The sequence below is a fragment of the Oryctolagus cuniculus genome, chromosome 12 (assembly GCF_964237555.1).
Source record: "Oryctolagus cuniculus chromosome 12, mOryCun1.1, whole genome shotgun sequence".
NCBI classification, from domain to species: Eukaryota; Metazoa; Chordata; class Mammalia; order Lagomorpha; family Leporidae; genus Oryctolagus; species Oryctolagus cuniculus.
In genome coordinates this window covers 78,223,948-78,249,532 of record NC_091443.1, presented here as the reverse complement: position 1 = coordinate 78,249,532, position 25,585 = coordinate 78,223,948, and the positions used below count along the sequence as shown (strand labels likewise).

General features: G+C 38.7%; 1 protein-coding gene and 1 pseudogene across 1 annotated transcript in view; both read left to right on the top strand.

Moving 5' to 3' along the window:
- The window catches only part of PYGO1 (pygopus family PHD finger 1), a 50,868-nt gene extending 26,951 nt beyond the window's left edge, over positions 1 to 23,917 (top strand). The window contains exons 2-3 of the mRNA XM_008268969.4: positions 14,901 to 14,986; positions 16,034 to 23,917. Of these exons, the coding sequence (XP_008267191.1) occupies positions 14,901 to 14,986; positions 16,034 to 17,158 (1,211 nt within the window). The 3' untranslated portion in view covers positions 17,159 to 23,917. The remainder of the gene's footprint in view (positions 1 to 14,900; positions 14,987 to 16,033) is intronic.
- Positions 8,360 to 11,488, top strand: LOC127489410 (grpE protein homolog 2, mitochondrial pseudogene; annotated as a pseudogene).
- Positions 23,918 to 25,585: the final 1,668 nt, after the last annotated feature.

Sequence of the window (25,585 nt, the reverse complement as noted above, 5' to 3'; positions counted from 1 at the left end):
CAGAAGGAAGACCTTTCTCTCCGTTTCTCTCTCTGTCACTGTCTAACTCTGGCTGTCAAAATAATAATAATAATAATATAAAATAAAATAAATAGATAAATAGAGGCTGGTGCTGTGGCATAGTGGGCTAAGCCTTCTCCTGCAGCACCAGAATCACATATGGGTGCCAGTTCAAGTTCTGGCTTCTCTTCTGATCCAGCTCTCTGCTATGGCCTGGGAAAACAGTGGAAGATGGCCCAAGTGCTTGGGCCCCTGCACCCACATGGGAAACCAGTATGAAGCTCCTGGCTCCTGGCTTTGGATCAGTGCAGCTCTGGCCATTCAGGCATCTGGGAAGTAAGGCAGCAGTTGGAAGACCTTTCTCTCTGTCTCTCCCTCTCTCTCTAACTCTACTTCTCAAATAAATATAAGACTTTTAAAAAATAAATAAATAATACAGGATTGGATCAAAATTTGCAAATCAATAAAGGCAATACATCACAGTAACAAACTGAAGAACAAAAAACATGTGATTACCTCAATGGATGCAGGGAAAGCATTTGATAAAATACAACATGCTTTCATGATGAAAACCTTAAGCAAATTGGGTATAGAAGGCACATTCCCCAACACAATTAAGGCGATTTATGACAAACCCATAGCCAGCATCTTATTGAATAGGGAAAAGTTGGAAGTATTTCCACTAAGCTCTGGAACCAGACAAGGATGCCTACATTAACCACTGCTATTCAGTGTACTCCCAGAAGCTTTTGCCAGAGCCATTAGGCAAGAAAAAGAAATCAAAGGGATACAAATTGAGAAGGAAGAAGTCAAACTATCCCTATTTGCAGATGACATGATTCTATATATAGGGGATCCAAAAGACTCCACAAAGAGGCTATTGGAACTCATAAAAGAGTTGGGTAAAGTGGCAGAATATAAAATTAACACATAAAAATCAATAAATTTTCTGTACACTGACAATGTCAAGGCTGAGAAAAAACTTCTAAGATCAATCCCATTTGAATAGCTGCAGAAAAAAAATTAAATACCTTGGAGTACGTTTAACCAAGAAGATGAAAGATCTCCGATGAAAATTACAAAACATTAAAGAAATTGAAGAAGACATAAAAAATGGTAAAATCTTCCATGTTTGTGGATTGGAAGAGTTAATGTCATCAAAATGTCCACACTACTGAAAACAGTTTACAGATTCAATGAGCTCCTAATCAAAATACCAAAGACATTCTTCTCAGACCTAAAAAAAAGTAATGCTAAGGTTAATATGGAAACATAAGAGATCCCGAATAGCTAAAGCAATCTTATACAGCAAAAACAAAGCCATAGGCATTACAATACCAGATTTCAGGACATATTACAGGGCAGTTATAATCAAAACAATCTGTTACTGGTACAAAAATGGAACAGAATAGAAACTCCAGAAGTCAATCCACACATCTATAACCAACTAATCTTTGACAAAGGAGCTAAAATTAATCCCTGGATCAAGGACACTGTTTTCAACAAGTGATGCTGGGAAGATTGAATCTCTGCATGCAAAAGTATGAAAAAGACCTCTACCTTAAACCTTGTACAAAAATAAACTCAAAATGGATCAAAGGTCTGAATCTATGACCTGAGACCATCAAATTACTAGAGGAATACATTAGGGAAACCTCCAAGACATTGGCATAGGCAAAGACTTCTTGGAAAAGACTCCAGAAGCACAGGCAATCAAAGACAAAATAAACAAATGGGGTTACACCAAGACGAGAAGCTTCTTCAGTGCAGAAGAAACACTCAGTAGGGTGAAGAGGCAGCTGACAGGATGGAAGAAAATATTTGCAAACTAAAAATAAACAAATAAGCTCAGATCTCTGAGAAAGGAGTACTGCTTAGGCTGGTCTTGATGCCCATGGGCTTGGAGGAGAGGCCTTATAGGCCTAGGACCCAGATACTGGCATTTCTGAGGAACTTAGGGGAGTGTTTTTCCAAGTGTTGGAAATACTGCAAATTAGATTTAAATACCGGAACTACTGTGACAGGGAATAAACTACCACTGGAGGGCAGTAGAAATGAGGCTAGGTTGCCACTGGGGACAAGAGGAGCATCTTCCTTATTTTTCCTCCAGTCTTGCAGTTTTCTTATAGAACCTCCTCCTGTTGGCACAATTTGACAGGTCTTGCAAAATATAGAATGTTGTGTTTGAATGGCAGAGTAATAGTTTTTTCTTTTTTATCTATATGCATGGCTTACCCTTCTTTGTAATGAATGTGTCTATTGCCTCTAAAAACAAAGTTATTAAAAAATTTTTTGTTGGGGCCGGCATTGTGGCATAGCAGGTAAAGCCACCACCTGTGATGCCGGAATCTCATACGGGTGCCAATTTGAGTCCCTGTTGCTCCACTTCTGATCCAGTTCTCTGCTTATGGCCTGAGAAAAGCAGGGGAAGATGGCTTAAGTTCTTAGACCACTGCTACCCACATGGGGAGACCCAGATGAAGCTCCTGGCTTCTGGCTTTGGCCTGGCCCATCCCAGGCCATTGTGTCCATCTGGGAAGTGAATCAGCGGATGGAAAATCTCTGACTTTAAAATAATTTTTTTTGTGTGAGGCAGAGAGAGGGACAAATAACTCCCAGTGCTGTTTTGTTCACCAAATGCCTGCAATAGCCAGGGTTGGGCCAAATCATAACTGGGAGCCAGGAACTCAATCTAGAACTCCCTGATGAGTGGCAGGGACACAACTACTTGTGTCATCTGCTGCCTCCCAGGGTATGCACATTAGCTGGGAGCATAGCCACTGCTTGAAGCGGCACTCTTTTGTAGGATGCAGACATCCCAAGTGGTGTCTTAACTGCTAGGCCAAATATCTGCTCCCAGAGTGACTTTTTTTTTAAGTATCTACTACAGTATTTGTCATATAGCTTAGAAAAGGAAGCTGGTATAGCCTACTAGGGATAGAATTGTACATTGCTACTCAACATGTGGTTAGCTTATTAACATATGGACAAGAAAGCATCTGTATTACCTGAGAAATTGTTAGAAATCCACATTTGTGGGCTTTACCCCAGAAATGCCAAATCACATTTGCTGAGATTAAGATTTAGGAATCTGTTTTAAGAAATTTTTTGGGCAATTTTTATACACACTAGAGTTTTAGAACTCTGCATATTGTTAAAAAAATTTTATACATAGGCTTTTGAGTCAGCTGTTTGACACTGATCAAGTTAGTTTACCTGTTAAATTCCAAGTTTATTTAAAGTTACCATAAATGGTGTATTTATTGCTCAATTTAAGTTTTTTTTTTAAGATTTTTTTTTATTTGAAATGCAGAGTTACAGAGAGGCAAAGGCAGAGAGAACTTCCATCTGCTGGTTCACTCCCCAAATGGCCACAATGGCCAGAGGTGGGCCAATCTGAAGCCAGGAGCCAGGTCTCTGTGTGGGTGCAAGGCCATATTCCACTGCTTTCCCAGGCCATAGCAGAGAGCTGGATTGGAAGTGCAGCATCTGGGTCACAAACTGGTGCCCATATGGGATGCTAGCACTGCAGGTGGTGGCTTTACATGCTATGCCCCAGTGCCGGCAACTCAGTTTCAATCTTTGTTTATTTTAGAAGTAGAGTTGCAGAGAGAGGGAGAAACAGAGAGAAATGTCTTCTGTCCACTAGGTCACTCCCCAAAATGACCACAACAGCCAATGCTGAGCCAGGATGAAGCTAGGAGCCATGAGTTTGCTTTGAGTCTCCCACATGGATGCAGAGGCCCAAGCACTTGGGCCATCTTCCATGGCTTTCCTAGGCCATTAGCAGAGAGCTGGATTGAAAGAGGTGCAGCTGGCACATGAACCGGCGCCCATATTGGATGCTTGTGTTGCAGGTGGAGGCTTGGCCTACTATGCCACAGCACCAAACCCCAATTTAAATCTTTATAAATGTCCTGTAGATAGGATGATGATCGTAATGTGTTAAATCTGAACCTCTCTTTTGTCATCTGTGAAATGGGTATAACCATAGAATTTTTTGAAGATCAAATGAAATGATGCGTAAATATGCTTAATGTAACATTTGATGCACAGTAAACATTCACCATTAAATTAATACTGTGGGTAAATATCTGCTGTCCTTATAAAGATATATGCATCTTTGTATATTGTATACCCACACACCACAATTTCTTTATCCTTTCATTTGTCAATGAACATTGCTTTTTTCTGAGTATTGTCTGCTATGTATAATGATGTGATGAACATGGGAATGCAAGTATTTCTTTGAGACACCAATTTCATTTCTTTCAGATGTATACCCAGAAGTTGCATTGCTGAATCATACAGCTTTTCTGTTTTCAATTTCTGGAAGAATCTTCAAAACGTTTTCCATAATGACTCTGTCAATTTACATTCACAGCAGCAGTGCATGAGTTTCCATTTTCTCTATATCCTTGCCACCACTTATCATCTCTTGTCTTTTTTTGTATTAGCAATTCCAACATGTATGAGGTTATTTCTCTTTGTGGTTTTGATTGCATTTCTCTGATGATCAGTGATGCAAGCACCTTTTCAGATACCTCGTAACTGTTGTTATGTCTTCTTTGGAATAATGTCCATTTAGATAATTCCACATTTTTAAATCATTTGAATTTTTGCTAATAAATTATATGAGTACCTTATATATTTTGATACCAGCCCTTATCAGATAGATGAGTTGTTTATAAGTATTTTCTCCAGTTTTGTTGGTTCTCTTTTCAATTTCTATTTGCTGTGCAGAAGCTTTTTAGTAGGATATATTCCCACTTACTTATTTTTGCTTTCTCTTTCCATAAAGTTATTGCCAGGATCACAGTGTCAGTGAACTTTTCTCCTATGTTTTCTTCTAGGAGTTTTATAGTCTCAGTCTTTCGTCTTCTTTATTTATATTTTATTTATTTATTTATTTGAAAAGCAGAGTTACAGAGAGGTAGAGGTGCCAGTGTGTGTGTGTGGGGGGGGATCTTCCATCCACCAGTTTATTCCCGAGATGGCTGCAACGGCCAGAGCTGCACCGATCTGAAACCAGAAGCTAGGAGCTTCTTCTGGGTCTCCCACCTGGATGCAGGGGCCCAATGACTTGGGCCATCCTCTGCTGCCATCCCAGGCTTCAGCAGATAGCTGGATCAGAAGTGGTACAGCAAGGACTTGAACTGGTGCCCATATGGGATGCCAGCACTGGAGGCTGCAGCTTTACTTGCTAAACCACAGCGACAGCCCCTGATCTGAGTCTTACATTTAAGTCTTTAATCCATTTTGAATTGATTTTTCTTAGTGGAATAAAATAGGGATCCAGTTTAATTCTTTGGCATGTAGCTTTTGAATTTCACAGCACCGTTTGTTGAAGAGACTTTCTCCACTATGTATTCTTGGTACTCTTGTCAAGTATCAGTTGACTCATTTATGTGTGAACTTATTTCTGGATTCTGGATTGTGTTCCATTAGTCTGTTTTATGCCAGTACCATACTGATTTTTTTAAAACATAATTTTTATTTGAAAGAGAAGTAGGGGAAGAAACAGAGGGAGAGGGAGAGAGAGATCTTCCATGTTATGGTTCACTCCCTGAAATCCCCACAATATGAGACTGAACTCAACCTGGTTCTCCCACGAGTGACAGGGACCCAAATATTTAATTAATTTGCTGCCTCCCAGGTTGCACATTAATAGAAAACTGGAATCCGAGGTAGAGCTGGGACTAGAACCCAGGCACTCTAATATAGGATGCAGGCATTCCAAGTAGCATTTTACGGCTGTGTCAAATTCCTGGCCCATACCAACTATTTTGATTTTTATAGCTTTGTAATATAATTTGAAGCCAGGTAGTGTGATAGCCTACCTGTCTTTGTCTTTCCCAAGGTTGCTTTGGCTATATAGGGTCTTTTGTGTTTCCATATGAATTTAAGGATTTTTTTTTCTGTGAAAAATGATGCTGGAATTTTGATAGAGATTACATTGAGTCTGTAGATAAAAACTTTTTTTAAAAAGCTTTATTTTTTGGGCCATCGCTGTGGCTCACTAGGCTAATCTTCAAAATGTGGCGCTGACACCTCAGGTTCTAGTCCCGGTTGGGGTGCCGGATTCTGTTCCGGTTGCTCCTCTACCAGTCCAGCTCTCTGCTGTGGCCCAGGAAGGCAGTGGAGGATGGCCCAAGTGCTTGGGCCCTGCACCCGCATGGGAGACCAGTAGGAAGCGCCTGGCTCCTGGCTTCGGGTCCGTGCAGCATGCTGGCCATGGCTGCCATTTTGGGGGTAAACCAACGGAAGGAAGACCTTTCTCTCTGTCTTTCTCTCTCTCACTGTCTAACTCTGTCTGTCAAAAATAAAAAAGGAAAAAAGCTTTATTTTTTATTTATTTGAAAGGCAGAGTTATAGAAAGAAGAGGAGAAACAGAGAGATCTTCCACCTGCTGGTTCACTCCCTAAATGGCTGCAACAGCCAAGGGTGGGCCAGGCTGAAGCCAGTAGCCTGGAGCTTATTTCAGGTCTCCCATGTAGGTGCAGGGGCCTAAGCACTTTGGGCCATCCTCTGCTGCTTTCCCAGGCACATTAGGGAGCTGGATCAGACGTGGAGCAGCTGGGACTTTAACCGGCATCCTAGATCAAAAGGCTTAATATGCTATGCCACAATGTTGGCCCCTATGGCTTCATTTTTAAATTATCTTTGCAGGGCTGGCATCATCATGCAGGGAGCTAAGCTATCATGTGAGACGCCAGCATCCCATTTTGGACCATGAATTGAAGTCTTGACTGCACTGCTTCGAATCCAATTCCCTGCTAATGTGCCTAGGAAAACAGCAGAAGATGGCCAAGTGCTTAGAGCCCTGCCACCCACATGGGAGACCTGGGTGGAGTTCCAGTTTCCTGGTTTCAGCCTCACCCAGCCCCAGCCATTGTGGGCATCTGGAGAATGTACAGCAAAAGGGATATTCTCTCTCTCTACCCTCCCCACCTCTCCTTTCTTTGTAATTCTACCTTTCTTTCTTTCTTTCTTTTTTTTTTTTTTTTTTTTTTTTTTTTTTTTTTTTTTGACAGGCAGAGTGGACAATGAGAGAGAGAGACAGAGAGAAAGGTCTTCCTTTTTGCCGTTGGTTCACCCTCCAGTGGCCGCCACGGCTGGCGCGCTGTGGCTGGCACACTGCGCTGATCCGATGGCAGGAGCCAGGTATTATCCTGGTCTCCCATGGGGTGCAGGGCCCAAGTACTTGGGCCATCCTCCACTGCACTCCCTGGCCACAGCAGAGAGCTGGCCTGGAAGGGGGGCAACTGGGATAATTCTACCTTTCAAATGAGTAAGATAATAAATCTTTTCATAGTTACCTTTGTTCCATCTGGAATTTTGGGGGGGCATAAGTAAGGTGGAAATGTTAATTTTGTTCTAGATGTCTAACCAGAACAAAGGACACTTTTCCGATTATTTTTTTGACAGGCAGAGTTAGACAATGAGAGAGAGAGACTGAGAGAAAGGTCTTCCTTTTCTGTTGGTTTACCCCCCAGATGGCTGCTACGGTGGTGCGCTGCGGCCGGCGCTACGCCGATCCGAAGCCAGGTGCTTCCTCCTGGTCTCCCATACGGGTGCAGAGCCCAAGCACTTGGGCCATCCTCCACTGCCTTCCTGGGCCACAGCAGAGAGCTGGACTGGAAGAGGAGCAACCGGGACATAATCTGGTGCCCCAACCGGGACTAGAACCTGGAGTGCTGGTGCCACAGTTGGAGGATTAGCCTAGTGAGCCACAGCGCCGGACATTTTTTTTTTTTTAAATTATTAGGAGTCTTGCTCTGTGCCCCTCAACAGGGTTCTATTTATTTATTTATTTTTTAAGATTTATTTATTTGAAAGAATTACATAGAGAAGGAAGGGCAGAGAGAGAAAGAGGTCTTCCATCCTCTGGTTCACTCCCCAATTGGCCACAATGGCCAGAGCTGCACCGATCTGAAACCAGGAGCCAGGAGCTTCCTCTGGGTCATCTCACATGGGTGCAGGGGCCCAAGGACTTGGGCCATGTTCTGCTGCTTTCCCAGGCCACAGCAGAGAGCTAGATCAGAAGAGGAGTAGCTGGGACTTGAACCGTTGCCCATATGGGATGCCGGCACCATAGGCGGAGGCTTCACTGATACACCACAGCACTGGCCCCCATCAGCAGGGTTTTTAAAAGGTTTTTATTAGGGCCAGCCAGAGTGTGGAAGACAGCATGATGGTTTCTAAAAAAAAAAAAAAAAAAAAAAAAAACCACGAAAATAGTATTAACATAATGATCTAGCAATTCCACTTCTGGAAATACATCCAAAAGCTCTGAAGGTCGAGGCTTGAAGAGATACTTTTTTTTTTTTTTTTTTGACAGAGATAGACGAGAGAGACAGAGAGAAAGGTCTTCCTTCCGTTGGTTCATCCCCCAAATGGCCGCTATGGCCAGCACTGCGCCAACTGGAAGCCAGGAGCCAGGTGCTTCTTCCTGTTCTCCCATGGGGATGCAGGCGCCCAAGCACCTGGGCCATCCTCCACTGCCCTCCCAGGCCACAGCAGAGAGCTGGACTGGAAGAGGAGCAACCGGGACTCGAACCCGGCACCCATATAGGATGCCAGCGCTGCAGGCAGAGGATTAGCCAAGTGAGCCATGGCGCCGATCCCGAGGAGGTACTTGTATACTCATGTTCATGGCAACATTATTCACCATAGTCAAAAAATGGAAGCAATCCAGGTGTCGATGAACAGATAAGTGGATAAACACAATGCAGTTTATGCATACAGTGAAAATTAGTCTTTTTAAAGATTTTATTATGTTTATTTGAAAGGCAGATTTACAGGGAGAGAGAATGATAAAGAGAAGATCTTCTATCTGCTGATTCACTCCCCAAATGGCCGCATTGGCAGGGCTGGGTCAGACCGAAGCCAGAATCCTGGAATTCAATCCTGGTCTCCTAGTGGGTGGCAGAGGCTTAAGTACTTGGGCCATCTTCCACTGCTTTTCTAGGCACATTAGCAGGGAACTGGATCAGAAGTGGAGCAGCCAGTACTTGAACTGGGGCCTATAAGGGATGCTGGCATCACACACACACACAAAAGTGGCAGCTTAAACTACACTATAACACCAGCCCCAAATTATTCAGTCCTAAAAAGGTAAGAAATTATGGTCTCTTCACTTGGAATAAGTACGTATGCACTGCCTCAGTCCTCCTGAATGGCAAACATGACCATGGAGTCGCTATGGGTTGTCTGGCAGCTGGTGTGGCACCTCCTGGCCTCAGATACTATGTAGGAGAACAGAAGATGGCTGCACCCATTCAGCACAGTTACCCAACAAACCACTGGTGAAGACTGCAGTTCTGAGGACCCTCCTGGTGAGCTTGGGCCCTTTCTTACTGAATGAGCCTTACTGCTAAAAGCTGTGAAATTGGATATAGAAGTCCAGTATTTAACTATAAGATATCAGAGAGCTGTGGCTGATTGTGAAAACATAAGGAGGTGGACCAAAAGATGTGTGGAAGATGCCAAGATATTTGGAATCCAGAGTTTCTGTAAGGACTTGATGGAGATGGCAGACATTTTGGAGAAGACTTCTGAGTGTGTTTCTGAAGATACAAAGCCTGGAGACCAGACACTTAACTGTGGAGAAGGTCTTCTGGCGTTGTCACTACCAGAAGCAAAGCTGAAAAATCTGTTTACTGAGCATGACATGGAGAAGATAGTACCTATTTGTGATAAATATGACCCTCATGAGCATGAACTCATCTGTCACGTGCCAGCTGGTGTTGGGGTGCATCTATAGGTCAGGTTGGAGAGTATGGCCATCTTAACATATTAAGTCTTCCAAACCATAAACAAAGAGTGTCTTTCCATTTAGTTATGTCTTTAATTTCTTTCAACAGTATTTTGTAATTTGCAATGTAGAATCTTTTTGCCTCCTTAGTCAAATTTTATTACTAATTTTTTTTTTATGAGAGAGAGAGATAGCCCCATATGCTAGGTTGTCCCCAAATGTCCAGGCTGGCTGAAGCTGGGGCTAGGAACTCAATCCAGGTCTTATGTGGGTGACAGGAACCCAGTAATTTGAGCCATCATTGCTGCTTCTCAGATTCTACATTAACAGGAAGCTAAAGTCAGGAGCCAGAGCAAGGTATTGAAACTCAGTATTTGTATGTGGGAAATGGGCATCTTAACTGGTATCCTACTTTCCTATGTATTTTAATCTTTTTGATGTTGTTATAAATGGAATTTTTTCTTAATATTTTGATTATTCATTATTAGTTTATAGAGATAAATATTGAAATTGTATCCTGTAACCTTATGGAACTCATTTAATAGAGGTGTGTGTACATGTCTTTGTGCGTGTGTGAGAGAGAATTTTTAGTCTTTTCTATATGAGATCATACCTTCAGAAAACAGATAATTTTACATCTTCCTTTCCAATCTTGATGCCTGTTGTTTCTTTTTCTTGCCTGATAGTTTTGTCTAGAATTTTTAGTATAATATTGAATATCATAATCTTTGCCTTGTTCTTGATCTTAAAGGGACAACTTTCTGTCTTTTATCCTTATGTATGATGTTAGCTGTGAGTTTTTCGTAGATACCCTTTATCAGGATGAGGAAGTTCCCATCTCTTCACAATTTCTCATATTTTGTAGAATTTTTTGTTTAAATTTTTTATTTATATAAATAAATTTCATGTATCTCAAACATACAATTTTAAGTACATAATGACACTTCCTACCCCATCCTCTCTCTTTCCCTCATTCCCACTCTTCCTCTTGCTTCCTTTGTTATTTTTCTTTTAATTTTTGGAATAATATACTTTTATTCTTGAGAACAAGTTTTATCATTAATTGAGGAAGCACCTAAGGATACAAGGAATGGAGTTGGGCACTTAGGCTTATCTAAAACTTATGAGACATAAGAATATCCTTCACTTAATACGCTAAAACGAAGTAAATCTTTGAGAACAAATTTTACTGTTAACTCTCAATACAACTCTTTGAGGACAGAGATCTTGGATGGGAAGTAAGTGCATAGTGACTCCTGTTGTTAATTTACAATTAACACTCTTATGTATGACGTCAGTGATCACCTGAGGCTCTGGACATGAGCTGCCAAGGCTATAGAAGACTTTTGAATCCATAAACACCTTCAATATTTAGACAAGGCCATAAGCAAAGTGGATATTCTCTTCTCCCTTCAGAGAAAAGTATATCCTTCTTTGATGACCACTTCTTTCCACTGGTGTCTCACCCACAAAGGTCTTTCATGTAGGACACTTTTTGCCTCAGTGTCTTAGCTTTCCATGCATGAAATGCTCTTGTGAGCTTTTCAGCCAGACCAGAATGCCTTAAGGGATGATTTTGAGGTCAGAGTGTTACTTTAAGCAGTTGTCTTTCTCTGAGTCTGCTGTATGGACTGCTTCCCATGTTGTAGTGTTCACACCTCTTTTAATTTTTTTAAAGATTTATTTATTTTATTTGAAAGGCAGACTTATGCAGAGGCAGAGAGAGAGAGAAAGAGAGAAAGGGGTCTTCCATCCACTGGTTCACTTCCCAGATGGACGCAATGGCCTGAGCTCCTCAGATCTGAAGCCAGGAGCCAGAAGCTTCTTCCAAGTCTCCCACGTGGGTGCAGGGGCCCGAGGACTTGGGCCATCTTCTACTGCCTTCCTTGGTCATAGCAGAGAGCTGGATCGGAAGTGGAGCAGCCGGGACTCCAACTGGTGCCCATATGGGATGCTGGCACTGCAGGTGGCAGCTTTACCTGCTACACCACAGCACCAGCTCCTGATTTTCTTAAATCAAGAATTTTGTTTTGATTTTTTTGTTTGAAAGGCAGCGAGAGAGACAGAGTTCTTCCATCCATTGGTTCATTTCCCATATGCCAATAACAGCTGTGGCTGGGCCAAGCCAAAGCCAGGATCCAGGAACTCAATCTGGATCTCCCATGTGGATGGCAGGGACCCAAGTATTTGTGCCATCACTGCTGCCTCCCCAGTTGTGCATTAGCAAGAAGCTGAAATCAGAAGTGGAGCTAGGACTCAAACCTTGGTACTCTGATATGGGATGCAGGCATCTGAAATGGCATCTTTATTCTATTAATGTGTCATATTAAAATGACTGCTTTTCATAAGGTTGAATCTGCTTTGCATTTCTGGGAAAAATCTTACCGAGTAATGATATCCTTTTACTGTGCTGGTGAATTTGGTTTGCTATTATTTTGTTAACAAGTTTTGCATCTGTATGAGGGAAATTCACAACATCTATGGTCAAATGAAGTTGCAAAGTAAGCTTATTTTGGTGCAAAAAATTTTTAAATTTATTTGTAACACACCTCTTCCATGAATGTTCTGAACACCCCTCATATATATATATATATATATATATATATATTTTTTTTTTTTTTTTGGAAAGTAAAAGTAGCGAAGTTTATTAGGGTAGGGACATCCGCAAGAATGGATGGGCACCTCTCCAGACAGGACCTGAGAGAGAGTGCCATCTCCCTCATATTTCTGAGATGTTGGTCTATAGTTTTATATTTTTACCCTACCTTACCTTTTCTTACCCGTACCTTACCTTTACCCTACCTAGGTACCAAGGAAATACGGGTATAATAGAATTAATTCAGAAGTGTTCATACCACTTTTACTTAAATGAGCATTGTTTTAAGTGCCCAAGTGTGTGGTAATGTGTTATATAACAATGTAAAACTAACATGAAGTTAGTGAAAATGAATTAAAAGATGAGTCTTTTGGCACAAAAACATTTTGAAATCCAGGCATGCTTTTTTCATAGTGTTTGTTTCCATAAACTTTTTGAAAACCCTCATATAACAGAGAAAAACAACCATGAATTAGGTGCCTTCTGATGGAAAAATAGACCATCACCTGTGAAGCAGTCTTGCAGAAAACAGTAGCCTAAATCGGATCAGTTCTCTAGTCTAGATCCAACTATCAATGTACAGGAAATAAGGAATGTGTTAAATTAGGTCAGGGGATTACAGTCAGCAATATTCAGATATATAAAATATTCCAGGCAGGAAAACATAAACCACACTCATAATTTAATGTAATTTATAATATAATTTTATGTAAGGAATGGGTTGCATAGGTATTGAAGAGCAAAGAAGAAAAAACTGAAGTAACATGGAGAAATAACCGCAGGAAGAAATTTCCACATCTAGGGCTTGTTGAACTGTGTTTACCTCTCAGATAAATAAATCTTCTAGACATTATTAAATATGATATTATATCTGGAATTTGCCTCAAAGTAGTGTGGGAGGAAGTGAAGTGGAAGCCATATTTATTTGTTTGTTTTTAAAGATTTATTTATTTATTTGAAAGTCAGAGTTACTCAGAGAGAGGAGAGGCAGAGAGAGAGAGAGAGAGAGGTCTTCCATCCGATGGTTCACTCCCCAATTGGCCACAATGGCCGGAGCTGCACTGATCCGAAGCCAGGAGCCAGGAGCTTCTTCTGGGTCTCCCATGTGGGTGCAGGGGCCCGAGGACTTGGGCCATCTTCCACTGCTTTCCTAGGCCATTGCAGAGAGCTGGATTGGAAGTGGAGCAGCCAGGTCTCGAACCGGGGCCCATATGGGATGCCAGCGCTTCAGGCCTGGGCTTCAACCCAATGCGTCACAGCACCGGCCCCATGGAAGCCATATTTAGAAGATAAGATTGACCATGTATTGATGGTTGTTAGAACTGGTAAATGGACATATGGTGTTTACTTTTCTATTTTTATGTATGTCCAGAATTTTCCATAATAGAAATTTGATTAAGATGGACCAAAAATCCACTTATAAATGTTTTAACCTCTTAAATTCACAATATTTTCCTTTGCTTGATCATATTCTGTTGAAAAAATAATTTACAAGCATTGTTGCATTTTGGTAATATTGTTGAAAATTAATGACATTTACTTTTGATGCCATAATTTTAGTTTTAGAAATGACTTGAACATGCATATAAAGACATTTATACGTAGATTTTTCATTGCAGCAACAAGAAAGATTTGGAAATAATTTAAACATGCATCAATAAGTAGGGGGAATGAGTTTTATGAATTATGGTGTAATTGTACTATGGAAAACTACTCAGTTATTAGAGAATAAAACCATTCTATATGTAGTAATATGGAATGATCTTCAAGTAAAAAAGCAAAGTACAAACTAGTCTTTACAGTATACCATCATTTGTCGTCCCCCAAAGATACATTGTACAAGTACTTGAATTTATCTAGATTATCTTTGGAAAGATAGGCTAGAAACTCAAATAAAATGAGGCTGGCGCTGTGGCTCAGCAGGTTAATGCCCTGGCCTGAAGCGCCGGCATTGCATATAGGTTCCGGTTCTAGTCCCGGCTGCTCCTCTTCCAATCCAGCTCTCTGCAATGGCCTGAGGTAGCAGTAGAAGATGGCCCAAGTTCTCGGGACCCTGCACCCACATGGGAAACCTGGAAGAAGCTCCTGGCTCCTGGCTTCGGATTGGCACAGCTGCGGCCAATTGGGGAGTGAACCATCGGATGGAAGACCTCTCTCTCTCTCTCTCTCTCTCTCTCTCTCTCTCTCTTTCTCTTTGCATCTTCTCTCTCTGTGTAACTCTGACTTTCAAATAAAAGTAAATAAATCTTAAAAAAAAAAAAGAAACTTGAATAATAGTGACCCCAGAGGCAGGAAACTGGATGACTGAAGGTTCAAATGTGGGAAGAAGACTCCCTTTTTCCCTGAAAGAATAATAAATACGAGAGCACAGATGAATGACTGGTTTAGGCTGAAAATGGGAAAGACTTTAAAGAACAAAGAAAAAAGTCTAACATTACTTTTATCTAACAAAATAGTTAATTTATTAATGAGTGAATATAATATTGCTATAAGAGATTTAAAATGATTATACTTAAAACTGTAAATATTTGGATTTTTTTTTTTTAGGTGGTGATAGTGGACTGGATGGGTTAGGAGGACCAGGTGTACAGCTAGGAAGCCCAGATAAGAAAAAACGCAAGGCAAATGCACAGGTAAGTTCACATTTTCTTAAGTGACAGTTTTTCTATTTAGTACAGCAGTACTATTAGTCTCATGAGGTAATTTGTGTGGATTTTGTTTCCTATACTCATTCAGAACTTGATTCTGAATTATGAGATGATCGTATTTTTTTTTGGGGGGGGGGGGGAGGTGTGACTGCAATCAGGGCCTGTTAGCCTAAAGTAGAAATTATAAGAAATAAATATGGACAGATGAATTAAAATGCTTCTTCATAAATCTAATTTAAAGGTTTTAAAAATGATAAATGCCTGTCATTTTACTAAAATATCTTAAAATATATGGAAACAATTTTTACCTGAAGTGATATTCAGCTATTATAGTAATTCAGTATTATCTGTGTATCATGAAGCAGTCATTAATGAAGCCATCCTTTGCTGTAGTCTGTGATGGTAGTAAACAATTATTTATACAGACTTCCACGGTTTTATTCTCTATAAATTTGAAGCACTTTTTTTTTTTTGGTAAAGGCGTCAGATAAGTATTTTTGTATTCAGATTGCTTTTTCCTCCCTTTAGGCAGTATCTGTCAGAACTTGCAGTTGACTAAAACTGGTGGATTATTTTCCATTCTGAGGCCTAGAGCTTAGTGTTTTGGGGATGATCTAATATGTCTCCCTGAAAAAATTTATACTATTTGTGTATATAAATGGTATTTTTGGTAAAATGCTTTAATATTTTAAATGAAAGAGTCTAGAGTTACAGGTAAGCTATATTAAATGAAAATTATGATGGTGAAGTTTCTTTTGAAAGTTAAATACATTGAGGGTTTGAGGTAACAGTGGACTTGATCTCATAAAGTCATTTTATTTCCTAAGTGAACAAAACCTACATATTTTATCATCAGGTATAATTAAATGTAAACATTAATTATAATTGAAAGGTTAAGTAGAGAAATTAAAATTTCCAGACACTATGAGAGAAATTTGACTAAAGCCAGATTTGTAGATATTGAGGTAACAGAACAATTTAAATGACTTCTTTGATCTAAAACCTGTGTTTTGCTTTACATTCTCATTTCAGGGACCTTCTTTTCCTCCATTATCTGAATATGCTCCACCACCGAATCCAAACTCTGACCATCTAGTGGCTGCTAATCCATTTGACGACAATTATAATACTATTTCCTATAAACCACTACCTTCATCAAATCCTTACCTTGGCCCTGGTTATCCTGGCTTTGGAGGCTATAGCACATTCAGAATGCCACCTCACGTTCCCCCGAGAATGTCTTCCCCATACTGTGGTCCTTACTCACTCAGGAATCAGCCACACCCATTTCCTCAGAATCCTTTGGGCATGGGTTTTAATCGACCTCATGCTTTTAACTTCGGGCCACATGATAACTCGAGTTTTGGAAATCCTTCTTATAATAATGTACTAAGTCAGAATGTTAACATGCCTAATCAACACTTTAGGCAAAACCCTGCTGAAAACTTTAGTCAGATTCCTCCACAGAATGCTAGCCAAGTATCTAACCCTGATTTGGCATCTAATTTTGTCCCTGGGAATAATTCAAATTTTTCTTCTCCATTAGAATCTAATCATTCTTTTATTCCTCCCCCAAATACTTTTGGTCAAGCAAAAGTACCTCCCCCAAAACAAGACTTTAGTCAAGGAACAACCAAAAACGCAAATCAAAATTCCTCTGCTCATCCACCTCATTTAAATATGGATGACACAGTGAATCAGAGTAACATTGAATTAAAAAATGTTAATCGAAACAATGCAGTAAATCAAGAGAACAGCCGTTCAAGTAGCACTGAAGCTTCAAACAACAGCCATGCAAATGGGACACAGAATAAGCCACGACAACCTAGAGGTGCAGCAGATGCATGCACCACTGAAAAAAGCAATAAATCTTCTCTCCACCCAAGCCGTCATGGCCATTCGTCTTCCGACCCAGTGTATCCTTGTGGAATTTGTACAAATGAAGTGAATGATGATCAGGATGCCATCTTATGTGAGGCCTCTTGTCAGAAATGGTTTCATCGGATCTGTACTGGAATGACTGAAACTGCTTATGGCCTCCTAACTGCAGAAGCATCAGCAGTATGGGGCTGTGATACCTGTATGGCTGACAAGGATGTCCAGTTAATGCGCACCAGAGAAACTTTTGGTCCACCAGCAGTGGGCAGTGATGCATAATTGGAGGTGTTAGCTGAAGTGTTTTTTTTCTCCTGTGTGTTACAGAGATTCAGTAACACAGGATGTTAATGTTTTACGTTGTTTTCTAAAAATGCACATGCAAGAAAGTTATTTACCTTTTAGTTTTTATTAATAGTCCACCTCACTCTAGTGCAAATTTTGTATTTGTTTGCTATCTTAAGTGAGAATAATGTATATGGGGGCGCTTTAGAAACATTTATAAATAAATGTTAGTTGTTATTATTTATCATAAACATAAAAGCCTCTTGAAGCTTCAAAATAATATATAACAAATGTAGGCAAGTTTAACTTTTAAAAGTTAGAATCTTGAAAAATGTATAGTTTAGAGCTAAACTTCGCTATACCATATTAAACATTTGGTTCAAGGATCCATTTAACATATTTTCAGAACATTATATATGTAGCTATAACATGGGGAAAACATGCCTTTTAATTAATTTTTTTAAAAAACAGAGTGCAACACCAAATTCTTCCTCCAATGGGGTCTTTGAAATTAGTGAAGTCTGTTTTTTAAGCCAGTCTTTCCCTTTTCTGTTTGTACAGATACAAGACAAATCTTAGCAGATAGTGGATTCTTAGTATTGGTTGATGAACTTGGATTGTACCACATGAAATTGCTAATATTGGATTTGTTGAAAACTGACTGCAATTAGTAACATTGATATAAAGTGTGCTTCCAATTGTGCTATTTAGAATTATGTTAGTGTTTATACTCTTAATTTTCTTTGATTATTGAATTGTTTTGTGATGGTTTATTGTTTTACAGAGAAATAAATAATTTAGCATCTTCAGAAGAATTATGAATGCTTTTTTCAAAATATGATTTTAAACTTGGACAGATTACGAATGAAGACAATAGAAATAACAATTTTGCCTTAGAGGGCTCTGTTAGCAAAAGGATTTCTCAGTGGTGGTTTGAAAAAATCTTTTCTGGAGATCAGAATTTTAAAAATGAACCTCAGGGAAGATCAAAATCCATTTTAAACAAAGGTCAATTAAAAACCAAAATGAAAACTGACTCACAAACAACAATTTGTGACCTTGCAGCAGACCTAGAAGTTTCTGCTGTGACTGGGAAAGTGTAAAAATGGGCCTAAGAGTACCCTCTAAAGAGAAAAGAATGGAGACAATTGGAGGCTTGCTCATTATGATGCAGAACAACAGAAACATATTAGTAGAGCAGATCACAGCCTGTGAAACCTCCTCCAAATACTGTATGACAGTTGATAGCAATTTATACAATGATTGGATGTTAGTAAAGCTACTAAATAATGTACAATGTTTTCATTGTGACCAGAAAGTTTCTGAAGACTGATCTGCAAAAGGCATAATTAATTACTACTATTTAAACTTGAAACAATGATAGCATCAGTATATTGTCAAGAACTTAAATTATGCATGGAAAAAAGTTAATTGAAAAGCAGTGTCCTTTGGTTAAGCAAGAACCCACGGTTGTACAGGACAAGACCTGACCTCATATATCACAAGCCACTAAAATGAAGGTATTGACTTGGGCTATGAAATTTTGTCACGTCCATCCTACTTACTGGACTGCATCTTTTTGACCATTTGGAACTTTTTCTTCTAAGAAACAACACATTCCCAAACTGAAAAGAAGTAACTGGAGAATCTCAGCAATTTATGCAGAAAAACAAATGGTGAGTTTTGTAAAAGTTAAGTGTTTAATATCCTCTTGGAGGAAAACTGTTAATGCTCCTGACCCATATGTTGATTGAATAAAGCTTATTTTTTAAGTGTTCTAATTTTGACCTATAAAACAGAAATTTCATATGGTACAAGGTAATGTGAGCTTTTGTCATTTGCCCTTAACTAGTTACAGATGAGTACAAAATATTTTCAGTAATTGTAAAACATGTATAGTTATAATTTTAGGAAATGAAGTGATGTAAACTTCAATACTAGGTAACTTCTTTGTGTGAAAGTTTTACCAGTTGAAGCGGGTTAAAATATTGTTGGCTCTGACATTTGGTGGTGTTCAGTAGCATATCTGAAGATCCTGTTTTGCTCACCTTGTAAGTTTTGAGAGATACATAATTTTCTAGATGTTTAAGGACTTGATTATGTTTTCATTGGATTTCTCATGTGTGTTGATTTTTAGGAAATGATCCACTCACGGCATGCTGTGTGCCCATTCCTAGCATCAGATCGTGATTTCTTGTAACTGAATAGAGCTAGATAGGTATTCTGAGTAGAACTTCCCAGGGTTCTCAAGAGTTAACGCTTTACATGGTAGTACTTGAGTTGTGCTCATTGCTAAGACTGATTATGCAGCTTCTTAAAACCTTTTTTGATTATAGTTTCATTGGTTAGCTGTTTTTGTGAAAATGAAATAACCTCTCCCAAGCAAATCTAAAGATACTTGATTTGTAATGTGATTCATTGATTTTCTATTTTTGAGTAGTTGTTTTTAAAAACTTAACAAACAGGTGAATTTTTATTCAAGTGTTCAGCTCTTCAAAACATCTTCCTCAAATAAGACCATGTAAATATTCAAAAGAAAAACTTGTGGTTGATTCTGACAGTGAAATCAGCTAAACTATAATCATAGCTGATTAATGTTTTCATGTGTTTGAATTAATTTTCTTCTAGGTTACACATTTGTCTCCATATAACACTGAAAAGTTACATGGATGCTTTATATAGTAAAGGGATGAACTCCAGGAATGGTCAGATTATAATCTGTCCAACTTGATCCAAAGATGGTTATTATACAGATTGATAAGGCTTTCATATGACAAATGATGAGCTGTCCTCAGCTTTAAAAATACATAATGATGGAAAGAAATACAGGTATAATCGTACTTTTGGGGATATAATCCTTTTCCTTCACTGAAAGGCCTTGTCTCCCATACACACATATATACAAAGACACACACATACAAATGAATAGGAAATATTGGAGTTTCCCCTACATTCTCAAGTTTTCTGACGTTCAGCCTGACTGTCAGCATCTAGGCTCACTCTTCAGAATCGGGTTGCTGACAGAAAGCTTTAAAGCATCTCTTCCTTTCTCAGAACTTGATTTGCTGATTCACTAGAGAACTCCTAGTCCACATGGTTCTAGATGTTACTGGATTCACAGATACTGAAACAGCTTAGCTTGTAATACAAAATAAATTGTTTTTCAAATAGAGTGCTTAGAATTAGATTTGTGGTCAGTGTTTTCCTCTGCGTGAGATACTGTCAAGTACTGCTATTATTCTTATTATTCAAATTAGACAGTTATATATATGAAACTGAAGATTTTATTGTACTGAGGCTTGTTCATCATAGATAAACACAATGTGAAGATCCATGTTTTTGATGGATTTTTAAAGACTCCCAACTTAGTCTGTGGCAGGAATAAACCTCTTAATAGTATGGCTCATCATGATATCGGCTGACTTTAGTCATCCAAATAAAATAGATGTCAAGAGTCTTTATCTAATATTCTTTGAGTCTTGTTTATCTTGAACAAATTAGAGTGTTAGTACTTATTATCCAACATACTGTAGTAATTGTATTTAATAGTAAGAAAATAGATAAGCAATGATTTTTTGGAAGGGTATTCTAAAATTTTTTTATGGTGTATAGAAGTTTCATATGCATGAGCATTTGTGCTATTTTAGATTTCTTTTCATTAAAAAAGTTGAAAAGCATCCAGATTCCCAAAGTTCACTTGTAAATAGTGACTTAGAACTCAAGATAAAATGATTAGATTATTAGGGAAGTTCATAAAAGCTTATTTAAACCATAAATGTAGTTAAATGTTAGGCTCATACTGAGGTATCAGTTTTATTTAGGGAACCAATCAAATGTAAGAGAAAGAAGCAGAGGTCTTTCCTTATTAGTAATATGATCAGAAGGTTAAGTTCTTCGGAATGGGTTGTCTCCCACTATCCTCTTACTATCCTAAATTCTCTGGTGGAATGCTGTATAGGCAGGCTTGCCCTTCTCTCTTTTGGATACTGTGTGCATCAAAATTTCTTGTCTTTCCTCTCTGATCAGAAATACTGTTTCTTTGTGTGGCAGTGGTTGGCTGGAATTTAAGAGAAAAGCATTCTACATTATGATATGAATGAAGATAGTGGAGAAAGTGACATTAAATTTCTTTTTCAAGAATATATTCAGAATGAATCCTTAATATATAACATTTCAGACAACATGACCATATTTCAGGCACCACAGGAAGCAGTATTTTAGCAAATTAGGTTGGTTTTATTTTAAGAATACTTCCAATTTCCTGTAAATTGTTATGACTTCTCACAGCTTCTTGTCCTCAAACTGAGGTTTTGTTTTTTATTTCCAAATTTTAGTAATGTCTCTTTTTCTGTTTATCCAGTGGAAGAGTATAAAATTTATATCCACATCTTACAACTCTTAATGGTAGAAGGGTGGGAGTTTGGAAACACTCATGAAGGAAGGGCACTGGGGATAGCTTTAATATCTCCTAAGACAAGCGGCCTAGGGGAAATGAAAGGAAGAAAGTGGCTGTGTGTGTATGCCAGGCATTAATACGTCAGAGCTTACCTGCATTTAAGTAAAACTTCTAGTGAAACCTGATGGATAAGCTTCATCTTTGTCATATTTTATCAGAAATACATTACTTGGAATTAGATTAAAAGTTACGCTAAATGCTTGTACCTTTCTTGTTCTGTAGATGTGTAGATGATGTTGCTTGTTAGTTAAAATATTATCTTTTATAAAAGAAAGTCCTGCTTCTTATCATGATGTATGTGACTTAAATGATTGTTTCATATTAAAACTATTTCTTCCTTATGTACTGTTTACATATACCTCTTTTTGGGATATTAGTTCAGTACTTTTATACAAATCTGAGTGTGTTCCACATTGGTGACATGTATTTTTGCAGTAATTTTTTGTTTTGTTCTTAGAGCATGTCTAGAGTAATACATGCACTAGTGCTGTGGTTTGTGGCAAAATTACTGTAATTCAAATTGGAAAATAAAATGTTTCCAGACGTTGTCCAACATTTATTCCTATGGCAAGTGAAATTACTATGTAATACTAATTATTTCTTATGATGGTATGTTTTAAGCTACTCTATGAAGTATATGAAACATCAATATTTGTGGATTAGTAGATGTTCTGATGTCTTTGAAATGTGAGAGAGAGGTAAAATTTGGTGTTAGCAATTCATGACACTAATAATACAGTAAATACTTCTTAAAATTTTGATCTTTCACTTACAGATATAATTTACTAAAGAATTAAATGACAGTTCATTTTAGGACTTTTGTTTTTTTTGGCCCATTCTACTACAGTTATATAATAGACTTTGAACTTATGCTCATAGTTCCCTGCCAAAAATATTCACTCCACTATCACCAAAATAAATATTAATAATGGTCTTCATTTATTAAGATGCCATAAAGCTCCTGTATTTTATTTGGAATTTGTAAGTTGATACAATGACTTAAAAGTTGTTGACTTTGTACTCTGATGAAAGAATTTTAAAATAAAAGTAATAATCAAGATTTTTTAAATGTTTGATCTTAAAGATAAAATTTTAAGCTTTTTGTCTTGGAGGCGTTTATTAACAGTATCAGTTGAGCAGTCTTATATTGCCATTGAAACAAGTACCTAAAATAATTATAATAGTACTTGACCAATGCAAATTTATATATTTGAAATTACATGCTTGAAAGATAAAAAATGAATGCTTGTGAGTGCTAAAACTGCATATCTTTATAAAATATTCAAATGTTTAGACTCACCAGTTCAAACCATCTTGAATTAACAAGGTCTTACTATATCAGTGACTATATTACAAAATAAATGACTTCCTATGTTATGTTAATGATCTCTGTAATGCATTACATTTAGCATGGTTGTGGTATATTTTGTACTTTGATTGTTGACTCTTGATAGGATTGATATAGCAATAAATCTGATTCAATCAATATTTTTTGGAAATGCCAGATACCATACTGTGTCATAATCCCATTATAATAGACTTAAATGCCCAATCTTTTTCATATTTTTTATGTCAGAATTTAGTATTACATGTTAGGGGTTTATTTTTGTGTGATATTTTCACATATAATGTTTTAGAAGTGGGTATGTTTCAATTTAAATCATAGAGATTTAAAGAAGTATTAGTATTAAATGACTCATGAATTGCATTGTGGAAAATTTTAAATAAATTATGAAATTAGATACTAGATCACTCCAAATTGTTTATATTTTTATATGGTTAATATACAGTTTACAGAACATAAAATTGGCTTGATGACTAATTGAATATGGTAAATAATGGATAGTTTGTTTAAAGCCTTCCAAATATTACACCAATTATATCCTCAATTCTGAATTACCTTGTAACAGTATATATAATGGTAAGCCAATTTTTTGAGGTATTTAACTCTTTAAATCTTCCCTCTCTGATCCCATTCCCTTCTTCCCTAAACACCATGCTAGAATTTAAAATTAGAGTTTAATTTGTCTTCCACATTTTAGTTTTTTATTATGTAAATAAGTAATAAAGACAGGTAGTGGTTCTGCTGTCAAGACAGTCCATGTTGTTGGCCATTCTTTTCAGGGATAATGTTAATGTCATTTGTGCATCATACAAGGAGTGTCACTCTATAGACCTATACTGTTAGTAGAAATACTGTGTTGCAGGCTTTCTTGAATAATATGTATTGTAAGTTTGTTTCCTATAGTGTTATTATGCTTCAGATTCTTTTAAATAAAGCTAGTTTTTAAAGAGAAAAACTGTTTTTTAAAGTGTTTGATTTTCATTAGGACAAGTAGGTATAAGAATCTTGGCTTTAGATGGTAGATGTGCAAAAGAAGATTAAGCAGGATGATAGCATGCAATCTATCAGAAATTTAATTTAGGGGCCGGCGCCGTGCTCACTTGATTAATCCTCCACCTGCGGCGCTGGCATCCCATGTGGGCACTGGGTTCTAGTCCTGGCTGCTGCTCTTCCAGTCCGACTCTCTGCTGTGGCCCAGGAGGGCAGTGGAGGATGGCCCAAGTGCTTGGGCCCCTGCACTCACATGGGAGACCAGGTGGAAACACCTGGCTCCTGGCTTCGGATTGGCGCAGCGCCAGCCATAGCGGCCATTTAGGGGGTGAAACAATGGAAGGAAGACCTTTCTCTCTCTCTCACTGTCTAATTCTATCTGTCAAATAAAAAAAAAGAAAAAGGTTTTATTGGGGCTGGCGCTGTGGCATAATGGGTAAAACCGCTTCCTGCAGTGCCGGCATCCCATATGGGCACCAGTTCGAGTCCTGGCTGCTCCACTTCCAATCCAGCTCTCTGCTATGGCCTGGAAAAGCAGTAGAGGATGGCCCAACTCCTTGGGCCCCTGCACCTATGTGGGAGACCCAGGAGATCCTGGCAGTTGCAACCATCTGGGGAGTGAACCAGCAGATGAAAGCCCTCTTTCTGTCTCTCCTCTCTGTGTGTAACTCTAACTTTCAAATAAATAAATAAATCTTAAAAAATTTTTTTTCAAAAGATTTATTTATTTGAAAGAGTTACAAGGAAAGACGGAGAGAGAGAGATCTTCCATCCACATGTTCACTCCCCAAATGACCTCAATGTCTGGAGCTGCGCCGATCTGAAGCCAGGAGGCAGGAACTTCTTCCAGGTCTCCCGTGCAGGTTAGGGGCCCAAGGACTTGGGCCATCTTCTGCTGCTTTCCAATATGCTGTAGCAGGGAACTGGATTGGAAGTGGAACAGATAGGACATGAACCAGTGCCCACATGGGATGCCAGCGTCACAGGTGATGACTTTACCTGCTACACCAGAACGTCAACCCCAGAAATTTGATTTTATATTGAGGAGAGAACCAATATTTTTGGTCAGGACTTTATAAAAACTTTTTTCTGTTGAGTTTATATGTAACACTGATTTCCTGGGCTTCCTTATACTATAAGCATGGGACAGATATTTAACACAGGGTTACAACACCAGTTGGATACTTGCATCCCATATTGGAACTGCTGGGTCTTAGTCACAGTTCTGCTCCCAATTTCAGCTTTCTGTTTATTTGTGCTCTGGGAAGGCAGCAGGTAAGTGGCTAAGTCCCTGCCACCCACATGGAAGAACTGGATTGAGTTCCTGATGCCTGGCCCAGTTTGAGCTGTTGTAAGCATTTGGGGAGTGAATCAGTGATTGGGAGATCTCCCTGTCTCTTACTTTCAAAAAAAAAAAAAAAAATTCTTTTGAAAGAAATAGGATAGGCCGGTGCCGCAGCTCAACAGGATAATCCTCCGCCTAGTGGCGCCGGCACACGGGGTTCTAGTCCCGGTCGGGGCGCTGGATTCTGTCCCGGTTGCCCCTCTTCCAGGCCAGCTCTCTGCTGTGGCCCGGGAAGGCAGTGGAGGATGGCCCCATCCTTGGGCCCTGCACCCCATGGGAGACCAGGAT